Below are 17,933 nucleotides of genomic sequence, written 5' to 3' on the forward strand. Positions count from 1 at the left end.
AGCATTTGATTCAGTTAAAACCCTACCTTTGATAAACAAAGTTTTAGTGGCAGATGCTGTAGTGACAATGAGAGCAACTGAAATACATGCTGAGGCTTTTTGCAAGTAGTATCATGATATGCAGCAAGCTTCTAAGATAGGGCCTATCCCCAGTGTATCAATCATACGTAAAAAAGACCAGAACCTAATTTTCAATCCTCTTATCTCATCTCCCAGCACCTCCTTTCTCTTCTATTTTTTACTGGGAGGAGAGACAGAAGGCTGCCACAAAATTATTTCTACGGCAGCTTCAACTCCCCCACTGGTTTTCTGCTCAGTGCCTGTGACTGACACTTAGTTCTGCCTGAAGGACAAGGACAGGACAGACTTCTGAGTGCCAATCAATGGAGCATGCTGCATAGTGTAATTGGAAAATACAGTGCTTCTGCAATAAGATGAGGATATCATTCCAAGTGGAAAGCTGTGGTAAAGACAATTATAACTGAGTAATATGTAACTCCCCTTTATCTTTATTGCACCTGACTTAAAACAGACAGAATAAATGAACCTCAGCTACATAATTTGGGTACAGATCGAAACTTCCTGTAATCAGAAGTGCTCAGATCAAGGTCAAGCCCCACCTTTTATTTTATCTTCAAAGCATAAGGTCTTTTCAGCCTAATTACCCTATAGGATGTCCCTTCATCCACATTATTTGTACAGCCAGCTTGGTGCGTACCACAGCATTACACAGCAAGCCAGAGTTAAACTGCACATCCCTGGTCCTAGGTCATCATGTACTACGAAGTACTTTCCTTAGGCTCTTCTTCTTGTCTCAGTATTTCCCTAGCAAAATGACATGGGACTTACTTGGAGAGTCTATCCTTCCACATATTGCCCCCCACAACCTCCCTAAACTGAGCAAAACATGGTTAACCATCTGTAGGGCCCTACCTTAGCAGTCTGTGAACCAAGCTAAGGAAAATTGTCATGAGGGATTTCACTGCTGATAGGAAAAACAAAAGCATCAAAAGGATTTGCCTAAGGTCATGTAGCAAGTGAGTAACAGAACAACACTAAATACTACTCCTTCTCTTTTCACCTTCCCTTCTGGCTGCAATTTCTAATGGGAAATTTGGGTGGTACATACCTTTCAAAATATAAGTGAACGAGTTTAGAAACTCGTCATATGACTGCTCATGGCTATTAATAAATTGATCAAGGATGCTGTTGTTTAACGATTGTTCTTCCATGATCCACACCTTCACAGTCAGACAGGTATATCTGCTTTAGTAGGCTTCTTCTGCAACAAAAAGAAAAGAGCCATGTGTATCTGTAGGCAGAAAATATGTTAACTGAGGAGTCCGTAACCCATATTTATAAGCACCAGAATGTCAATTTTTTATTTCACTCCTTGTGAAGTACTGATCTCTGCAGTGGGACTTTACACCACATTTTTCCAGAATTCGAGGAGACACAGTAATTTTAAGTGCAAAGGAAGAATGTGAAGACGTATGCCTGAAATTTAAGTCCTTGGGTACCATGGGCCACAGAAGTGCCAGCCTCTCTCAGTGGGGCTCCTTCCCCTCGTTGTAAGTTGCTTGGCGTTAAACCTGCCAAACCCCTGTCTTCTTTGCAGAAATAGTGACACCACTCGCTAGCACGTTGGATTTTACAAGTAGGACACCTGTACATTCAAAACTTGGACTGAATCCATCATTTTGCAGGTGCACTATTCACTGTACCATCAAAGCCACTAAACCCAGATGTTGTAGGGCACGTTAAATTATAGTGATGTGCGCGTGCATGCTGAGGCAGCACACAGGCCGAGAAGAGCATGATGGAGCGGAGCCACACAGGAGGGCCAAGACCCCATCCTGAGAAGGAAACAAATGCCGAGAGCTGAAGAAACATTGTGGATGCTTCTCTTAACCTGTATAAACGCATTTTAACAGCTCTGTGATATTAGCTAGTTAATATTACTAACTTTTTATACATATGGAGCCAGAGTACTGGAAGTAGAAAGACACAGGTGAAGGCATGGGCAGACCTAACTCTCTCATACATGGCAACCTAACTAAAAAAAATTAAATGACCAGTTTGCATACATTAATATGATAAAGATACAAGAATGCAATATTCACCTAGGGCATGATTTTTACATGTTCCCATGTTTCTTCCCCTGATATACCACAGCATTAGGAAGTGTCTTTGGGGAATGAAACCTTAATTCTTCAGCAAAATCTCAAATCAACTACACTAAGGAAGGGCTGAGAACCTGATTTTAAAGTTAAATAAGATCGAACAAGAATTGTTCCAAGCCCAGCAGGAAAATAAAGTGTGATTTCTAACGTCAAGCTCTAATTTTGTTGGACTGCCAGCGCGTAAAGGCAGCTGATGTTCTGAAGATGTAAAAACACCTGCACACCCACATAACCTGAAGTTTAAGTCTTCTCATGTTTTGCAAAAAACAAACAAGCATTAATCTCTGTGTGGACTGACCAAGCACAATATCATTTACCAGAGTCTCAGAGTGGTTTATGCAAATTACAGTAGTTTCAGAGGGAAGCATGCCTTTCTATTCCTCATTACTGTTCAGTTATTAGAGTCATCATTTGAGGTAAATTTCATTATGTGAAGGACTGCAGTGATTTGTAAGGCCAGTGTCAAAGGGAAAAATATACATACATATATTTAATCAAGAAATGGTAATAATTTTTAGTTTTTCTTTGGCGTCTGGCATCTAGGATCTCCAAGTCCTTTATAAACACTAATGAAATAAACTTCACAATAGTCCCATGAGGAAGAACAAACATCATTCCCAATAACAGATGAGAAAAACTGAGTCACAGAGAGTTTAAATGACTTATTAACAAAACAGAGGACGTCTGGCAATACAGCTTAGATTCCTTTACTCTAAAATGCTCTAATAAGATAGAAAGTTAATAATTTGGGGAAACAGTTGTATAATTAACCAAACTGAATGGCTGCTTTCTCAGTGGCTACAGCCACCCAGCCATCAGCTTAGAATTAAGCAACCAGACCAGGTGCTAGCAAAATGCTCTAGCTCAATTCTCACCCTCCTGTGCAGCCTTTACTTTCTGCACAACTTGGGAAACTTCCTTCAGGTTTTAACATCCTGTACTGGACAAGCTGTGGAGGAGCAATAGTACAACGACACCCTGGATAAACACTAGGTTTTGACTCCATATGGTTAGCTAGGGAATGCAGTGCTGAATTCAGCTTGACAAAGTTTTAGCCATATTACAATTGTAAAAACCTGAATATCAGCCTCATGAAAACGCCAGCAATGGATGCTGCTAGAATATAATCTAATATTCAATACCTGAAAGCTCCTGATATACCCTATAAAGGAAGTTATCCCTAAAGGTTTTAAACATACATTTCACTGAGCCTATACGTTTTCATCTGGCATGTACTTCAATATGCATGCACCGGGAGAAGCTTCACCAAAATAGCGTTACTTTAAAAAAATAAAAAAATAAATAAAAAAGCAGAGAAAATTCCCTGGATAGTCCAAGCATGGGAAAAGATGTCTTTCTCAAGACTGACAGGGTTTTTTACCAAAATATGGACCAATTTTTTACCCAAGACAAAGCAGTAAATCCAGAGTATTTTTCGTACAGCCAATATAGTTGTTGCTGGCTGACACTAGTATATGAGGTTTGCTACCAGCTGTGTCAAAGCCATTCATCACGGTTAAGGAAATAACTTACAACTCATAGGTGGCATTTCTTTATTTTTTCCATATTAAAAAACACAAAGAATATATTCTGTAACACGAGTGCAATGAATTATTCATATTTTAATAAATCCTAAATTGGAAAAGAGGGGAGAAAACCCCATTTGTAGTTTTGGCATTCGTCTGCTTATTTTATCTCCATTGCTTTTTATGAGAAATTCACAGTTTTGTTTAAAAAATATAAAGCAAGAAATAAAATGCGAAATGGAATACAGAAGTAATAGTCCAACACAGTCTTAACCTTTCCTTGCACAGCCTGTTATTTAGCCTTGCAAAGCTGTTATTTAATTCTACAGAATCAGGATATCAGACAGAAGAACCAGCTAGGTCCTAATAAAAGCTTGGGTTCTATCGGAAGAACATCCCTTCTCTCAACCAACAGAGAGGAGAGACTGGCAGCTAGACCTACCTGTCCAACCTATTTTCAATTACTTTGAAGAACGGCAGGGCACTATTTCATCATCCTACATGAAAGCACAGATGTCAGTATTTGGAGAACGAGTACTATTCCTGAAACTGAACATATGGTTAGGATGGATGATACCATGATGAGGTGTTCAAAAACTTAGCTCTCAAACTGTTATGGTTTTTATATTTTTCATTTTCATTTCACTTTGGTTTTCTGCTGTTTTCCCATCTCCTTTATTTCTGAGTCTTTCTTAAATGAACCCCAAAATGTGTGAGGTGCAGAGTTTTGTGATGTAAAGAACTGCAAACAAACTGACGAGAAGACTCTCCAGAAAAAAATAATAAATAAATCTAGGTTATTTTAATTTATAATGATTGATTGGAATCACCTGCAATTTATGAACTGGATACAATCACACCTCTAGGAATGAAACGACTGCGCTGTTCTGCTAGACAGTAACTACCACCGGAACCAAAAACTTACCTTTCTCCCGAAGGGCATCAACCTCCATCAAAGGTTTCAAAGAAAGTAAGGCAAAGATATCTGATCCTTTCCCTGTGCTGGCTCTGGATAGATTTAGAGTCAAGTATCAGTAAGAGATGCATTCAAGCAGCAGCTATCCTTTTTTCTTTTCGCATTTCACTGCTGTTCACTCATCCAAATTACTATAATGAGGTTTCTTGAGGCAATCATTCATTCAGTCTTGCTGATCGTCAGCAGATTGTGTAAAATCAATTTTATTTCTCAAATGCAGTCTTCTTTCTAGCAGTTTAAGCCAAATCAGAAATCTCTGCATTGAATCACAAAGGAAGGTCAAGTGAGTATTCGTGTGATTTCAGTTATGCAGTTGTTAGTTCTATTAAACAACAAAGGAGTGTGGTAGAATATGGTTCTCCTTGTGTATGCTGCATTTTGAATGTTTTATTATGTTTCTTTTATACAGAACATAGGTAATGAATGAAAAATCAGGATTCTGAATTTTTAAATGGGAAGAGCAATGAGCTACTCCTCTCTATAAAGTCAATATAACCTCACATCATTTTATTATACTGAGAAAGAAAAAGGAAAAAAACACTTCGCTAGTCCTTTTGGCATAGGTTAAAGTCAGGTTGCTACAATATCAATTTGACCTACCAAAAATCATTCTTGATTAAAATAATAAATATTTGTTTATAGATCACTTGCAGGCTCATGGTAAGCATCACTAAATACACTTGTTCTCAAGATTTTATAGACTATGTCTGTACAAATCAGATTGAACACAAATACATTATCGTTACTTCTTCTATGCCGGACACTGCCTGATCTTTTTCCCTGTACAGCTAACACAGCAACTAAACCTCTCACAACCTTTTTCAAAGGAGTCTTTAATACTTCAGATTTAACTAACATCTCATAAAAGCAACCACACTGTCTTACAGCCCACAACACAGAACAAAGCAACAAATATTTCTGTAGCAGCTCTCACCCACAGAGCATTCACAAGTTGGTCTGCACTAGGACGACCTGGATTTCCAGGACTCTTTTGGCCTGGCTAGTTCAGGAAGGAAGCATGCGAAGGTAGAACTCCTGCATGTCCTTAGATAAATGCTTTTTTGTTGCATACGGACTGCAGTCACCTTAAGAAGCATCCCAGGATGGCACCTGGAAAGCGGGCTAAGGGAAGGGATCGATCCTGCGAGTTCCTGACTACTGAGAAAGGCATCAAACGTTTTCAGTGGGGCAGCACAGAAAGGTTACCCACACTCCAGTGAGCTGTTCCCTTGTTGCCTGGACACCTGCAGAGCTACAGCCACAGAAGCAAGCCCCCCCCGCCCGCAGTCCAGCCCTACTTCTCTTTCTTCTCCTTCTTATCCTTCTCCTTCATATCCTCCTCCTCTTCCTCCCCCGGCAGCCCTCCAGCTGCAGGGCGGCAGGGCCGCACCAGCCTGACCGCAGGATGCCCTGGCCACAGCCAGCTGCGGGTCAACCCAACCGCGGGGACAAGCTAAATAAAAAGTTTCAATTACAAAGCACAAAACCTTTCGAAGGACGTTTCTTGCAGCGCCTCTCAATTCAGCACGATCTGCAACAGCTAATCCCACTTAAATCAACTGGACGTTTGCCACTGCCTTCAGCAGGAGAAGGTCTTAAGGGCACGCACTTAATGCATCAGCAATTTGCTCAAACGGGAGCTGCATCTGCTTATGTAAGCTCATTACCGAGCCCCAGAGCCGACCTTCGTGACGGTCAGAGCCCCGCGCCTCTCACGCGCAGCTCATACGGGCTGTTAAGGCCTGTATCTGAGGGCTCTAATTGCCAGCAGGCACATTGATCCTGGGGGATTTTGGTGCTACTGTGTCAGCCCCGGGCATGATCAGAGCGGTGGGTTTTTTGTTGCTGTTCTTGTTTTTTTGATGAGTTTCCAATGGCTTCAAGAGTGCTGTGCACTTTAAAGACCACCCGGAGGCCTCTGACAAGGGTAACCCTTCCTGCGCACCAAACACCTGTGAAGCACGGTGGCCGCTGGGATGTCGCAGTCAAAGCACAGCTGGGTGTGATCAGATGCCCTAAATGAGGCCTCCAAACACAGCCCTGTCTCTCACATGTTAAATACTGGTTACTGGTGGTTTTAGATGAGACTCTAGGACACTGGATGCCCCGTGCTACTTTTTTCTCCACAGGTTTCAGCCCCTGGGTCTCAGCTAAATGTCCAGGCAGGCACTTGCAGGCTGGCTGGCGAGGCTCACACAAGTCAGACGGCCTTGCCTTCCTCGGCCTCGCTGGAGCATATTGCTGCCACCCTCAGAGACCAACCTCTGAGCTGACTGCACTTCACCCGCAGAAAATATGCTGAAAAGCCTGGAAACGCCTCGATGCAATTTGGAATGAAGACATAAACCACATATTATTTTAACTAATTAACTGTAGGAGAAGAAAATCAAGTGAAACTAAGCATTTCCATGACAGTGAGCAATCTGCTGAAAACATACTACCTTGGTCAATGTTATTAAAATAGAAATTGTGAAGAAGAAGTCTATTTTTTTCATTTTCATATTGGTTCTCTGCCAAAGAAATTCAGGATGCAAACCCTAGGTGTTCCTGCTATGAGCTGGACAGCTCTAAACATGATTTTTCTGCCTTGTACATACATTATCCCAAAGCTACTTGCTGCTTGCAGCTCCTCCAAAGCAGTTTGCCACTGACAGTTACAGAAGACCAGCTTGGACAGACCACATCCTCATCCAAAACTGACATGCCGTTGCCAACAAACTTTAATTTCTCTGTCTTCTCATCCACAGTAATTGGAAAAAGAATTTCTAAAGATAAGACGTCAACTGGCAGGAGGAGAATAAAATGAACGTACAATATTAAATGAGACAACTGGGGGCTGGATTTTCTCTCATTTCTATCTCTTTTGTCAGTAGATCTTTTGTTTGCAGACCCAGACAAGGGTTAGACTATGTCAAGCACTCAGATAAGCAGCTGTCAAATATCATCTAAGCACTACCAAAAATACAAATAGATCTGCTCTGAATACCCTTATATTTTGGGGAAGCTAAGTTCTTTAGCCTTGAACTCTGCAGTGCAGTTTACTTCTGCTCTTTGTTTCAGTAGAGAAGTAATAGGCCCGTGTGGACGTTACAGGGCACAGTGCCTCAGAGCTGCTGTATTTCAGCTGAGAAACACCACCACATCCTATATGCATTACAGTTATTCAACGTCTCAGGATGATTTTCACAAACATTGGGTATGTTTGCTTTCCTGTAATAACCAAATTCCATTTCAAGCTCTTCCTATTTCTATTCTCACTGCAGTTTCAAATGGGAGATGAGATATTTCTAAAATACTGTGGAGCAGATGTTGTAACTCAGGAGTGGGTGAAGTAGGTCCAGGAAAGCAGAAGCAGGGAGCTATGAAGAGTGAATTGTTTTCCAGGTTCATCTGTTTATTGTGTGCAATGTTATGCAAGTGGCTTACCCTCTGTGCCTCAGTGCTGCTAGCTGCTGAAAGAATACGCTCCCATAGGACTTGGCAGAGTCTAATTACATTTTGTAGGAGAAAAGCTCTGTGAATCTGATGAAAACTGCCACAGAAGGGTGCAAACTTTTATTAGTCTCTAAAATCTGATCGGAAGGCCACTAAAGTAGGGGAAAAAAAGCATTTCTAATTACTTCAGTGGACTTTGGATTGGAATTTTAGTCAGTCCTCGTTCACTTGGTTGCATGCATTTGCCATTTCCTTTGCCCTGTTTCAATGTCACTACCTACTTGCAGCTGAGCATTCCTGGGGAAAGCAGTTAGTGCACCAGTCAGCCCACGGTTATTTTCTTTTACTAGATATTGAAATGAGTTTGCGTTTGAACTCAAAAATTACTTGCGTTTATATTTTCCATTACATTGGCATTGGAAAATTCCAAAAGAGAGCACAAGCTTCACAGGTTTAGCAGTGTAAAGAATTAAACTATGCCTTACTGCAAGCTTTTACAATCTAAACAACAGACATCTCCTGCCACTCTGGTCTGGTTCAACTGCAAAGAGTTAACACTTCTAAAGGCTGACAGGTTTCTTGTTGTGCCATCTGAAGACAAGAGAGGAAAGACAAAAAAAAAACGGTCACAGCCAGTTAGCCACAGCAGGCTGAGTTCTCAGGAGCACATCTGCAAATTAAGCAGATAGATTCCCCTCCATGCCACAAGCCCCCCGTGCTGTCAGAGAAGATTCCTCAAAGTGCTCACATTTGAATCCCAATAACATAGAAAGCTTTCGGAGGACGCAAAAGCACTCTATCAGCCAGGTACGTCTGACTTATTGTTTTGCCCAAAGCAAACTTGGTTGATACACTCAGCAAATGTTTTGAGAAATAGTATATAAAAATTTCCTGTTCTTAATCCTGTTTATTGGGCACTTCTAGGCTCTGTAGGTGTCTGGATGTGACTTTGATTGTGAAGAATCTGGGAACAGCATTTGCTTTTCAGGGATATGCTCTATTTCCTTTTGCAAACGGAGACCCCACAGATCAGTCAGACAGAAAGGATACACAATACTGCAAACCAAATTTAATTCTGCTGCAGATTACTGTTTTTCTTGCCAAGTTACAATAACTGTAAACTAATGACAGAATCTGATGGTTACTGATGAGCATTTACCAACGAAGACTCCATGCTATGCTGCAATCCATTTTTTCTCCATATCTAATCAGTGCTGTTGAAATACCTCATTTTGTACCTGAAAGGGACTTTTGGTTTGCATTCATTTTTGGTGGCATTCAGATTACCATGAAATTATCATGAATATGTTTTTTTTTAATGTTGACAAAATAAATATTAATATGGAAGATCATACTAAACATCAGTATTGACAGCTTATTGTTCTCCTGTTTAAAATGCTTTCATTGCCTAATTGGGGAGCAGGCACAGCACACAATTACTATGTATGGTCAAAGTGAACAGTACGTGGTAAACACACTCTGGAACTGACTCAGTGCCTTAAGAAATGACATTTTATAAACCCTAGATACGCTATGACCTAGAGCACAGATCCTATGGGAGACCTGCAGCCTTCCACAGCAGAAGCTAGAAGCCGAGAAGGATAGCCAAAGGCATCTGAAGTATCACTCAGTGTTTAGGCATCTGAATCCTACTCTTTCTTTCTAAAGCACACATATCCTGTAATTCTTACTGAATGATTAATATAGTTTCTGAAATAATCCCCCGCACTCAAGATTTTAAATATGTCCCTCTATTTCCATACCAAGAACATTTCAAATCATATTAGCTAGTGCTTTTAGAAGAGCACCTTCTCTCTTAATTTGATCCTCCTCCTTAAATAGATCTCCCAATGAATTTATCTAAATCTGAATTTCTTGTAATATCCTTTTGCAATACAACTATTAACTGAAAAACTCAGCTCAAAATAATAAGTTTGATTTCAAACTAAAATAGAGAGAATACTTGTTTTTGTCTTCTTTTTAGCTTCTAGCTCAGATCTCTACAGTTCACTTTTCAAATTCAGGGGCTATAAAATTAATGTTGAGATTCTCACTTATTTGTAAAACCCCTGGAGCTTGGTCTTTCAGAAATATACCAAATACAATAAAGCATGACTCAAGTCACCATAACTGATAATTGTTTATTTAACTCCACCCTTCTCTTTTCATCCACCTCTTCTTTTTCTTCTTGTAGTGTCCTTTCCTCTCTATTTTGTGCTGCGTCATGGCTAAGGCATTTGTCTGTTTCCCTTCACTCTGGCACTAATGCCAAGCCCAGTCCACAGTGAGATGGTTTTAAGCACAAAGCCACCCAAAAAAAATCCGTATTTTTGGCTCCCTAAAACTGTTCAGGGTCAAAGAAGCATTGCCCCAAGGGCATCAGTGGTGTTGGAAGGCCAGAAGTGGAGGTGAGCACAGGCCAACCACACAGTGTTACCACAATTAACATGGGACAGTCTGGAAAACCAAAGTAATTCCAGCAAGTGCCTGAAGAGATACATCTGTCACAGAATCTAGGATAAATATTTTCTGCTTTATGTACTGATGTGCTTGCTTATGTAAAATGCAAGGAACATTAAGAGATGACAAGGAGGAAGTGCGCTTAATTGTGTTTATTTAACCTGTGAGTTTTGTGTGTCTGTCAATCTCACTTTTAATGATTTTCATTCGTCTTTTCTTCACTCTATCTCCAAGAGTTTCTCCAGAAAGTATACGCTTTAGAACTGAGCATTGTCAACAGTTCAGTTCAATTGCTTGCCATTTTTAATACTCATTAGATTATTATTACAAACCAGTAGTCACATAGAACGCTAACTTGCTGATGTGCTCATGGCATCCTCAGAGTAGAAGTTCTATTACTTTTCTAACAACTTCGTAAAAACAAAGGAGCTAAGTAACCACACAGTATGACAGAAGAGACAGAGGAAATACAACCCAGTAAACCCAAATTAATGCATACTACTCTAGAAAGACCATTTTTGAATGGTGGTAAGAAACAAGCTGCAGAGATTTCTGTTCAACATCTTGCCTGCAGGTAAACAACCTGGCAAATCTCTCTCCATGCAAACAAGTACAAAACCTGCTGTATACACCAACATCCTCAGAACAGAGTTAACTAATTTAATTACATCCTAACTGAACTTCATCTACAGTGCAGTACTTCTGAAAAGGAATCTAAATTCAGAAAAAACTGCTGCCTTTAGGACAGAGGAATTGGCTACACAGCGAACACTACTTAACTGTGATCCTTCAATGATTCCACAGCGTACAAAAAGACTGGTGTGTGTGTGTATATATATATATATATTATATATTTATATATATAGTTAAATAGACTCAGTAGTGGCCACGTCTACCCTGTCCACGTGCTGTGGCCCAAGCACATCTGACCAGGCCTACCTACATTTGAAAGCACTGAAGAGCAGACCTATACGCTAGCTTGCATCCTACAAAGTGGAGCCAGCAGGCAGTGCAGGAACGTGGTACAACAGTTCTTGCTGTACATGAGAACATACTCCGATGGCAATTTGATGTGGCCAGTGCTGTCAGTTCCCATGATTTCACACAAATCTCACTGCACACAGCTGTCCTGGAATCCCCAGGTTTTGACGGCTCACAACTAGAAAATACGCATCCTTCCTTAGAGAAGAAACCTTGTTTCTTGCTTTTGCTATTAGAGCAAAATGAAAAGCAGGTACAATGAAAATATGAAACCTTAAGATATCAAAAAAAAAAAAAAAGGAACTATATTTTAAAATGTAAAGCAGTTTTTATTTTTGTTTGTTGTTGTTGCTGTTTGTTTTGTTTGCTTTGGGGTTTTTTGCTTTTTATTTTTTCCAAATATTGTACTTAAACGATGGTTTACAGCCTTACATCACACGGATTTGAGAAGGGCTTCACTAAAGGATTGACTACAAGGCACAACCGTGCTGCCACCAAAGGCCAACGCCACCGAACAGGTCGGTTGTTTTCCTTCCCTAGCACCTGAGCTCTCCAAAGCTAGCTCAGAGCTACTACCCAACCCGACTGCACAACGCACTTCAGATTTGTGAACAGAAAAGCACAAACCCACCCCTTGCAGCCTACTCATGAAAGCACACGCTGACAAATCCGAACAGCAAACACCAGCAACGAGTCGACCGGCCGGCAGCGCGCTGCACAAGCGCCGGATATACATCCCCGAGCGGGCAGCTTCCACCCCGGCAACTTCCTAACGATGGTCTGACACAGAGCTGGGATCGCCTGCTCACCGCCCGCCGCCCCACTCACCCCGCCGCCGGCCCGCCGGCCCCGCCAGTCCCGCTCCTCAGGCCCGGGGCGGCCCCGGGGCCGAGCCGAGCCGGGCCGGGCCTGCTCCAGCGGCCGAGCGAGAACTACAAGCCCCAGCAGCCCGCGCGGCCGCTGCCTCCACGGCAACGGCCGGGCCCGCTGAGGGGCCTCCGAAACTGCGAGGAGCGGACCCCGGGGCCTGAGGCCTCCGTCCCTGGCTCTATCCTGCCCCTGCCCCTGCCCCTGCCAAAGTGTTCTGCTTTTGAATTCCAGGCCGTGGTTTTTACAGAATTCCGCAGAATTCATACACAGTTCTCACAGAACCAAAAATGCACATTTCATACCATTTTTTCAAGTAAAGTTACATGCTTTCATAGAGCACTTAAAACATGCTTCTTTCATGTCTTTTTTTTTTTTTCTCAGATACCAAAATATGACCCAATCAGCAGACGCAATGTCACTGCAGATGGTGTCAGCTGTCAGTAATTCATCCTTGCTTCAGCCGGGCTGTTCGCTGCTGAATTTTGATGGGCACGTCTTCTTTTTTGGGCAGAAAGGATGGCCGAAGAGATCCTGTCCCACTGGTGTTTTCTTCCTTGATATAAAGCAGAATGAGCTCAAAATGAAACCTGTCTTCTTCTCTAAGGATTCATGTTACCTTCCCCCTCTCCGCTACCCCGCAATTTGCACGTTTAGAGGCAGTGAGGAGTCCGATAAGCACCAGTATATCATTCATGGTGGGAAAACGCCTAACAATGATCTTTCTGATAAGATCTACATTATGAGTCTAGTAAGCAAAACTAGCAAGAAAACTACTTTTCAATGTGTTGAGAAAGATCTGGGTGGGGATGTCCCTGAAGCTAGATATGGACATACAATTAATGTAGTTCATAGCCGGGGAAAAAGCATGAGCGTTATATTTGGAGGTAGATCGTATATTCCTCTCGCACAAAGAACCACTGAAAAATGGAACAGCGTGGTTGACTGTTTGCCGTCTGTGTTTCTTGTTGATTTTGAGTTTGGATGCTGTACATCGTATATACTTCCGGAGCTCCAAGATGGACTTTCTTTCCATGTTTCAGTTGCCAGGAATGATACAATCTACATTTTGGGAGGCCATTCACTTCAAAATAACACCCGGTCCCCCAGCTTATACAAGCTAAAAGTTGACCTCCCACTAGGCAGCCCAGCTCTGACCTGCAGTGTCTTGCCAGGGGGAATATCTGTGTCAAGTGCTATTGTGACTCAGACCAGTGATACCGAATTTGTCCTTGTGGGGGGCTACCAGTCTGACAACCAGAAACGGTTGGTCTGTAACACCATAGTTTTGGAAGATAATAAGATAGAGATTGTTGAAAGGGCAAGCCCGGACTGGACACCAGATATTAAACACTGCAGGATGTGGTTTGGCTGTGATATGGGCAAAGGGTCTGTATTGCTGGGCATTCCAGGGGCCAACAAACAGTTAATCTCAGATGCAAACTACTTCTACATTTTGAGATGCAAAGGCACAGAAGAGGACGAGGAGGAAGATCTGACAGCACAAATTTGCAGTCAGGCATCTACCGAAGACCAAGGAGACTCCACTCCGTTTGAAGATTCAGAAGAGTTTTGTTTTAGTGCTGAAGCCAGTAGCTTTGATGTTGATGATATCGACACTTACAATGAAGATGATGAAGAAGATGAATCAGAAACAGGTTACTGGATCACCTGCTGTGCCAGCTGCAATATTGATATTAACACTTGGGTGCCTTTCTATTCAACAGAACTCAACAAGCCTGCAATGATCCTGTGTTCCAATGGGGCTGGCCATTGGGTCCATGCACAATGTATGGATCTGTCAGAGAGCATGCTCCTACATCTCTCAGAAGCAAATGTCAAGTATTTCTGCAACGAGCATGTTGACCTTAATAAAGGGCTACAAACTCCCAAAAAGGTGATGCATCTGAAAAAGCAACCCATGAAACCACTGCGCAAAAAGAAAACCATGAATTTAACAACACCAGTGAAAAAGTCCTTTCTTCGGAGATTGTTTGAATAGATTTACACCACTGATTTGTATTCAACTGGGAGTCAAAGACAGGGATCTTTTATTTAATTGATTCTAATTATCAATTAATCAATTATCATTGCAATTTAATTTCAAAGCTCATGAATTTATTTTGTTTCTTATGTATATTTTTGCAATATCCAGATAGGAAATTCATCACAGAGTGCATTGTGCAAACATACATCCAGATAGTGTTAACTTCATTCTGTATTTTATACTATAACCAAATCCCCAGTTACCCCACTGAAATTAGTAGAACTGCTTATCCCATGTACTCAGTAGTGTTAGCATGTCCATAAAAAAAAAAAAAATATTTTCCATTTTAATGTTTTATCTTAGTGAGTAGTTCTAGAAATATTTGGCTAATTTATAACTGCATTACTGTGATTTTATGTTGAGGTAATGAACTAAAACTAGACTAATTCATCTGGTTTTAAACTGAAGTGATGGCTTAAGTCCCTTGTGTCAGAAATAATGAAATATTCAGACACTGAGGGTCTGTTTTCTTCAGGGACTTCCAAAATGAAAAGCTTACATATCATAGAATCATAGAATCATTAAGGTTGGAAAAGACCTCCAAGATCATCTGGTCCAACCATCACCCTACTACCAATGTCATGCATTAAACCATGCCCCTAAGCACCAGGTCCAACCTTTCCTTGAACACCCCCAGGGACGGAGACTCCACCACTTCCCTGGGCAACCCATTCCAATGCCTGACTGCTCTTTCTGAGAAGAAATGTCTCATAATTTCCAACCTAAATCTCCCCTGGCGCAACTTGAGGCCGTTCCGTTCCCCACTACCCTCTGGGCCCGGCCATCCAGCCAGTTTTTAACCCAGCAGAGTGTGCCTGTCCAAGCTATGGGCTGCCAGCTTCTCCAGGAGAATGCTGTGGGAGACCGTATCAAAGGCCTTGCTGAAATCTAGGTAGACTACGTTAACAGGCTTTCCCTCATCGATCAGGGAGGTCACCCGGTCATAGAAGGACATGAGGTTGGTCAGGCAGGACTTGCCTTTCATGAACCCATGCTGACTGGGCCTGATCCCCCCCCAGTTGTCCCACATACATTGTGTGATTGCATTCAAGATGAACTGTTCCATCACCTTTCCTGTCACCGAGGTAAGGCTGACAGGCCTGTAGTTCCCTGGGTCCTCCTTACGTCCCTTCTTGTAGATGGGCATCACATTAGCAAGTCTGCAGTCATCTGGGACCTCTCCAGATGACCAAGGCCACTGATAGATGATGGAAAGCAGCCCATCAATCACATCCACCAGCTCCCTCAGCACCCTCAGGTGGATCCCATCTGGCCCCATGGACTTGTGACATTCCAGGTGGAGCAGCAGGTCTCTAACTGTTTCCACCTGAACTGTAGGAGGTTTCTTCTGCTCCCCATCCCAAACTTCCAGGTTGGGCAGCTGAGTACTCCAAGGATAAGTGGTCTGGCTAGTAAAGACAGATGTAAAGAAGGCATTACGAACCTCAGCCTTTTCCTTATCCTCAGCAGCCGTCTTCCCCCCTGTATCCAGTAAAGGATGGAGATTAACATGGAACATTTCATTCTGGATAATACATTTTCTATTTTGAAAGGTACTGAATGCTTATATGTCAGTTTTGGCTAGAGTTATGGACTATCACCTCAAAGTAAAAAAATAAATTCCTTTTTTAAGCCTCTGAGCTCAACAACTGACTTGCATTTGTATTTTTTAAATATATATCAGCTAATAAAGTTTATAATAAAAATGAGTGTGGTTTTTGTTTTTTTGTTTGTTTGTTTGTTTTTTGTTTTCCCACCTACTCATGGGCTAAACCAAACATTATAAATCCTAAAGTCTATGACAGGACAACATGTGTGCTTGGGAGGTCCATCTGAAGTCTAATAAGGAGTCTGGCTTCACAGCTGCCCCATGCTGTGAGCTTCCATTGACTTCAGAAGAAGTCCCTTCTGATCAACATAACTTTTATTGTTTACTTCAGGTACTCCACTAAACTTTGTCTGCTCCCCCAAGGGTGACTGTGTAGAGTGTGAAAGTATGAAAGTACAAGCTGCTGCTCAGAATGACTCATTGAGCCAGTGGAGCATTGTGAAGGTGGAAACAAATGCAGCTGGCTGCTCAAAGCATGAGGACAAGATTGGATTCAGATTGAAAAGGATGTTGTCAAGGTTGAATAACCCAAGAGTTTACTAACTTTTTTGTGGATTCTTTTATTGGCTATCTGTAAAGCCTCATCACTCTTGACTATTTCTTATTTTTATTACTGTTCCAAACATCTTTTCAAAAAATCAATACTATCCTCTGAACTTTTGTGAACCAACATTAATAGCTCAGCATCCACATTCTAGTTCTCATGCTGGACCCCTGAATAAAACAGAAAAGCAACAGGAGCAGCTGTCAGCCACCAGATCAGTACGTGCAGACCCTGAGCAGCCACTCCTTTACAAAGCACCAATGTGTTCCCATCAACACAAATGTGTATGCACAGTACTCCCCTTGACACCTTCACGAGTCAACAGTGGAGGATAGTAAAGGGCAACAAGACAAAATTTCAGTTTCCAACCTATTTATATGCTGAGGGAGGTTATATAATATGGGAAGAGCTTAAGAGTGGGAGGTAGGTCATCCTGAGACCCCTCTCATCAGTTTGATACTAGTATAAACCCATAGATTTTAATGCCAGTTTCTTGTTTCCTTTGTCATGCTCCTTTCTGAGCTCAGAGTACGTAATGCTATATGTTTTCCAAAGGAATACATGAAAATTATGGCCGTGTGAAGTCCCTTCAAACTGGTGAAATTCAATAAACATCCCCTTACATGTCATAGGTCTTACTCAGCTCAATTGTCTTTAAAATATACATTCAGCACACGTGACAAACTTCATTTGCATCAAAAACAGAAAATACCCTCAGCAAAAATTAAAGAACATCATCACAACACCAACAGGTGGACGATATGCACACACAACAAGTCCCTTCACCATTTTACAACAGCAAAAGACTCCTCACAATTATTCCACTCCCTGGCAATGCCCAGTCTGTGTTTTGCCTGTTACCTCTCCCAATTACCGTCGATATCTCAAAGTCCTGAGGCCCAACATTGAGCGATGAATTTGTTTGGTCTGTGCCTTTTTTAAATGTATGTGTTATTTGGCAAGGAGGGAGAAATTGCTTAGTCAAACCATGTCCCAGCCTCACAGCAAAGGGTAGTACAACAAGCATTAAATCACAGCTTAGAGTTACTGCTGGAAAAGAAAGTAATAAGAAAGGTAAAATATAATATTCCTAAGGACTCAAACGTACAGAGGTATATGATCAACAACCTGTAGTGAAGACACCTGACATAGCATTCAAGATTGCAGAAAATATTTAATTCCCTAATAATTCTGATGATGCTTTTGAGGCATGCGCTTGTTAGAGTATTGATCGTCTTAAAAACCAGCTGATCAATACAAGATGTTTCTTCCTCATGCAGGGTAGAATTAGAGGATAAAATGAAG

The 17,933-nt window shown here is 41.6% G+C and overlaps 2 protein-coding genes across 10 annotated transcripts in view; one reads left to right on the top strand and one right to left on the bottom strand.

Annotated features, from left to right (window-relative positions):
• IFTAP (intraflagellar transport associated protein) overlaps positions 1 to 12,497 on the bottom strand; it is a 40,262-nt gene extending 27,765 nt beyond the window's left edge. For 2 of the 9 annotated variants that reach the window (XM_035552230.2, XM_035552227.2), the window contains exons 1-2: positions 12,390 to 12,497; positions 1,130 to 1,282 (exon numbers count right to left, since the gene is read on the bottom strand). In XM_035552230.2, the coding sequence (XP_035408123.1) occupies positions 1,130 to 1,232 (103 nt within the window). In that variant the 5' untranslated portion in view covers positions 1,233 to 1,282; positions 12,390 to 12,497. Of the gene's footprint in view, positions 1 to 1,129; positions 1,283 to 4,151; positions 4,168 to 4,634; positions 4,942 to 12,192; positions 12,335 to 12,389 lie in introns of those variants that run through there. The other 7 variants (XM_035552229.2, XM_035552228.2, XM_035552231.2 and 4 more) reach the window with 7 other exon arrangements.
• Positions 12,498 to 12,816: 319 nt separating this feature from the next.
• RAG2 (recombination activating 2) lies at positions 12,817 to 14,430 on the top strand. The gene has a single exon (XM_035552225.1). The coding sequence runs from the start codon at positions 12,823 to 12,825 to the stop codon at positions 14,428 to 14,430; it is 1,608 nt and encodes a 535-aa protein (XP_035408118.1). The 5' UTR covers positions 12,817 to 12,822.
• The last annotated feature ends 3,503 nt before the right edge of the window (positions 14,431 to 17,933 follow it).

Source organism: Cygnus atratus, chromosome 5, assembly GCF_013377495.2.
Source record: "Cygnus atratus isolate AKBS03 ecotype Queensland, Australia chromosome 5, CAtr_DNAZoo_HiC_assembly, whole genome shotgun sequence".
NCBI classification, from domain to species: domain Eukaryota; kingdom Metazoa; phylum Chordata; class Aves; order Anseriformes; family Anatidae; genus Cygnus; species Cygnus atratus.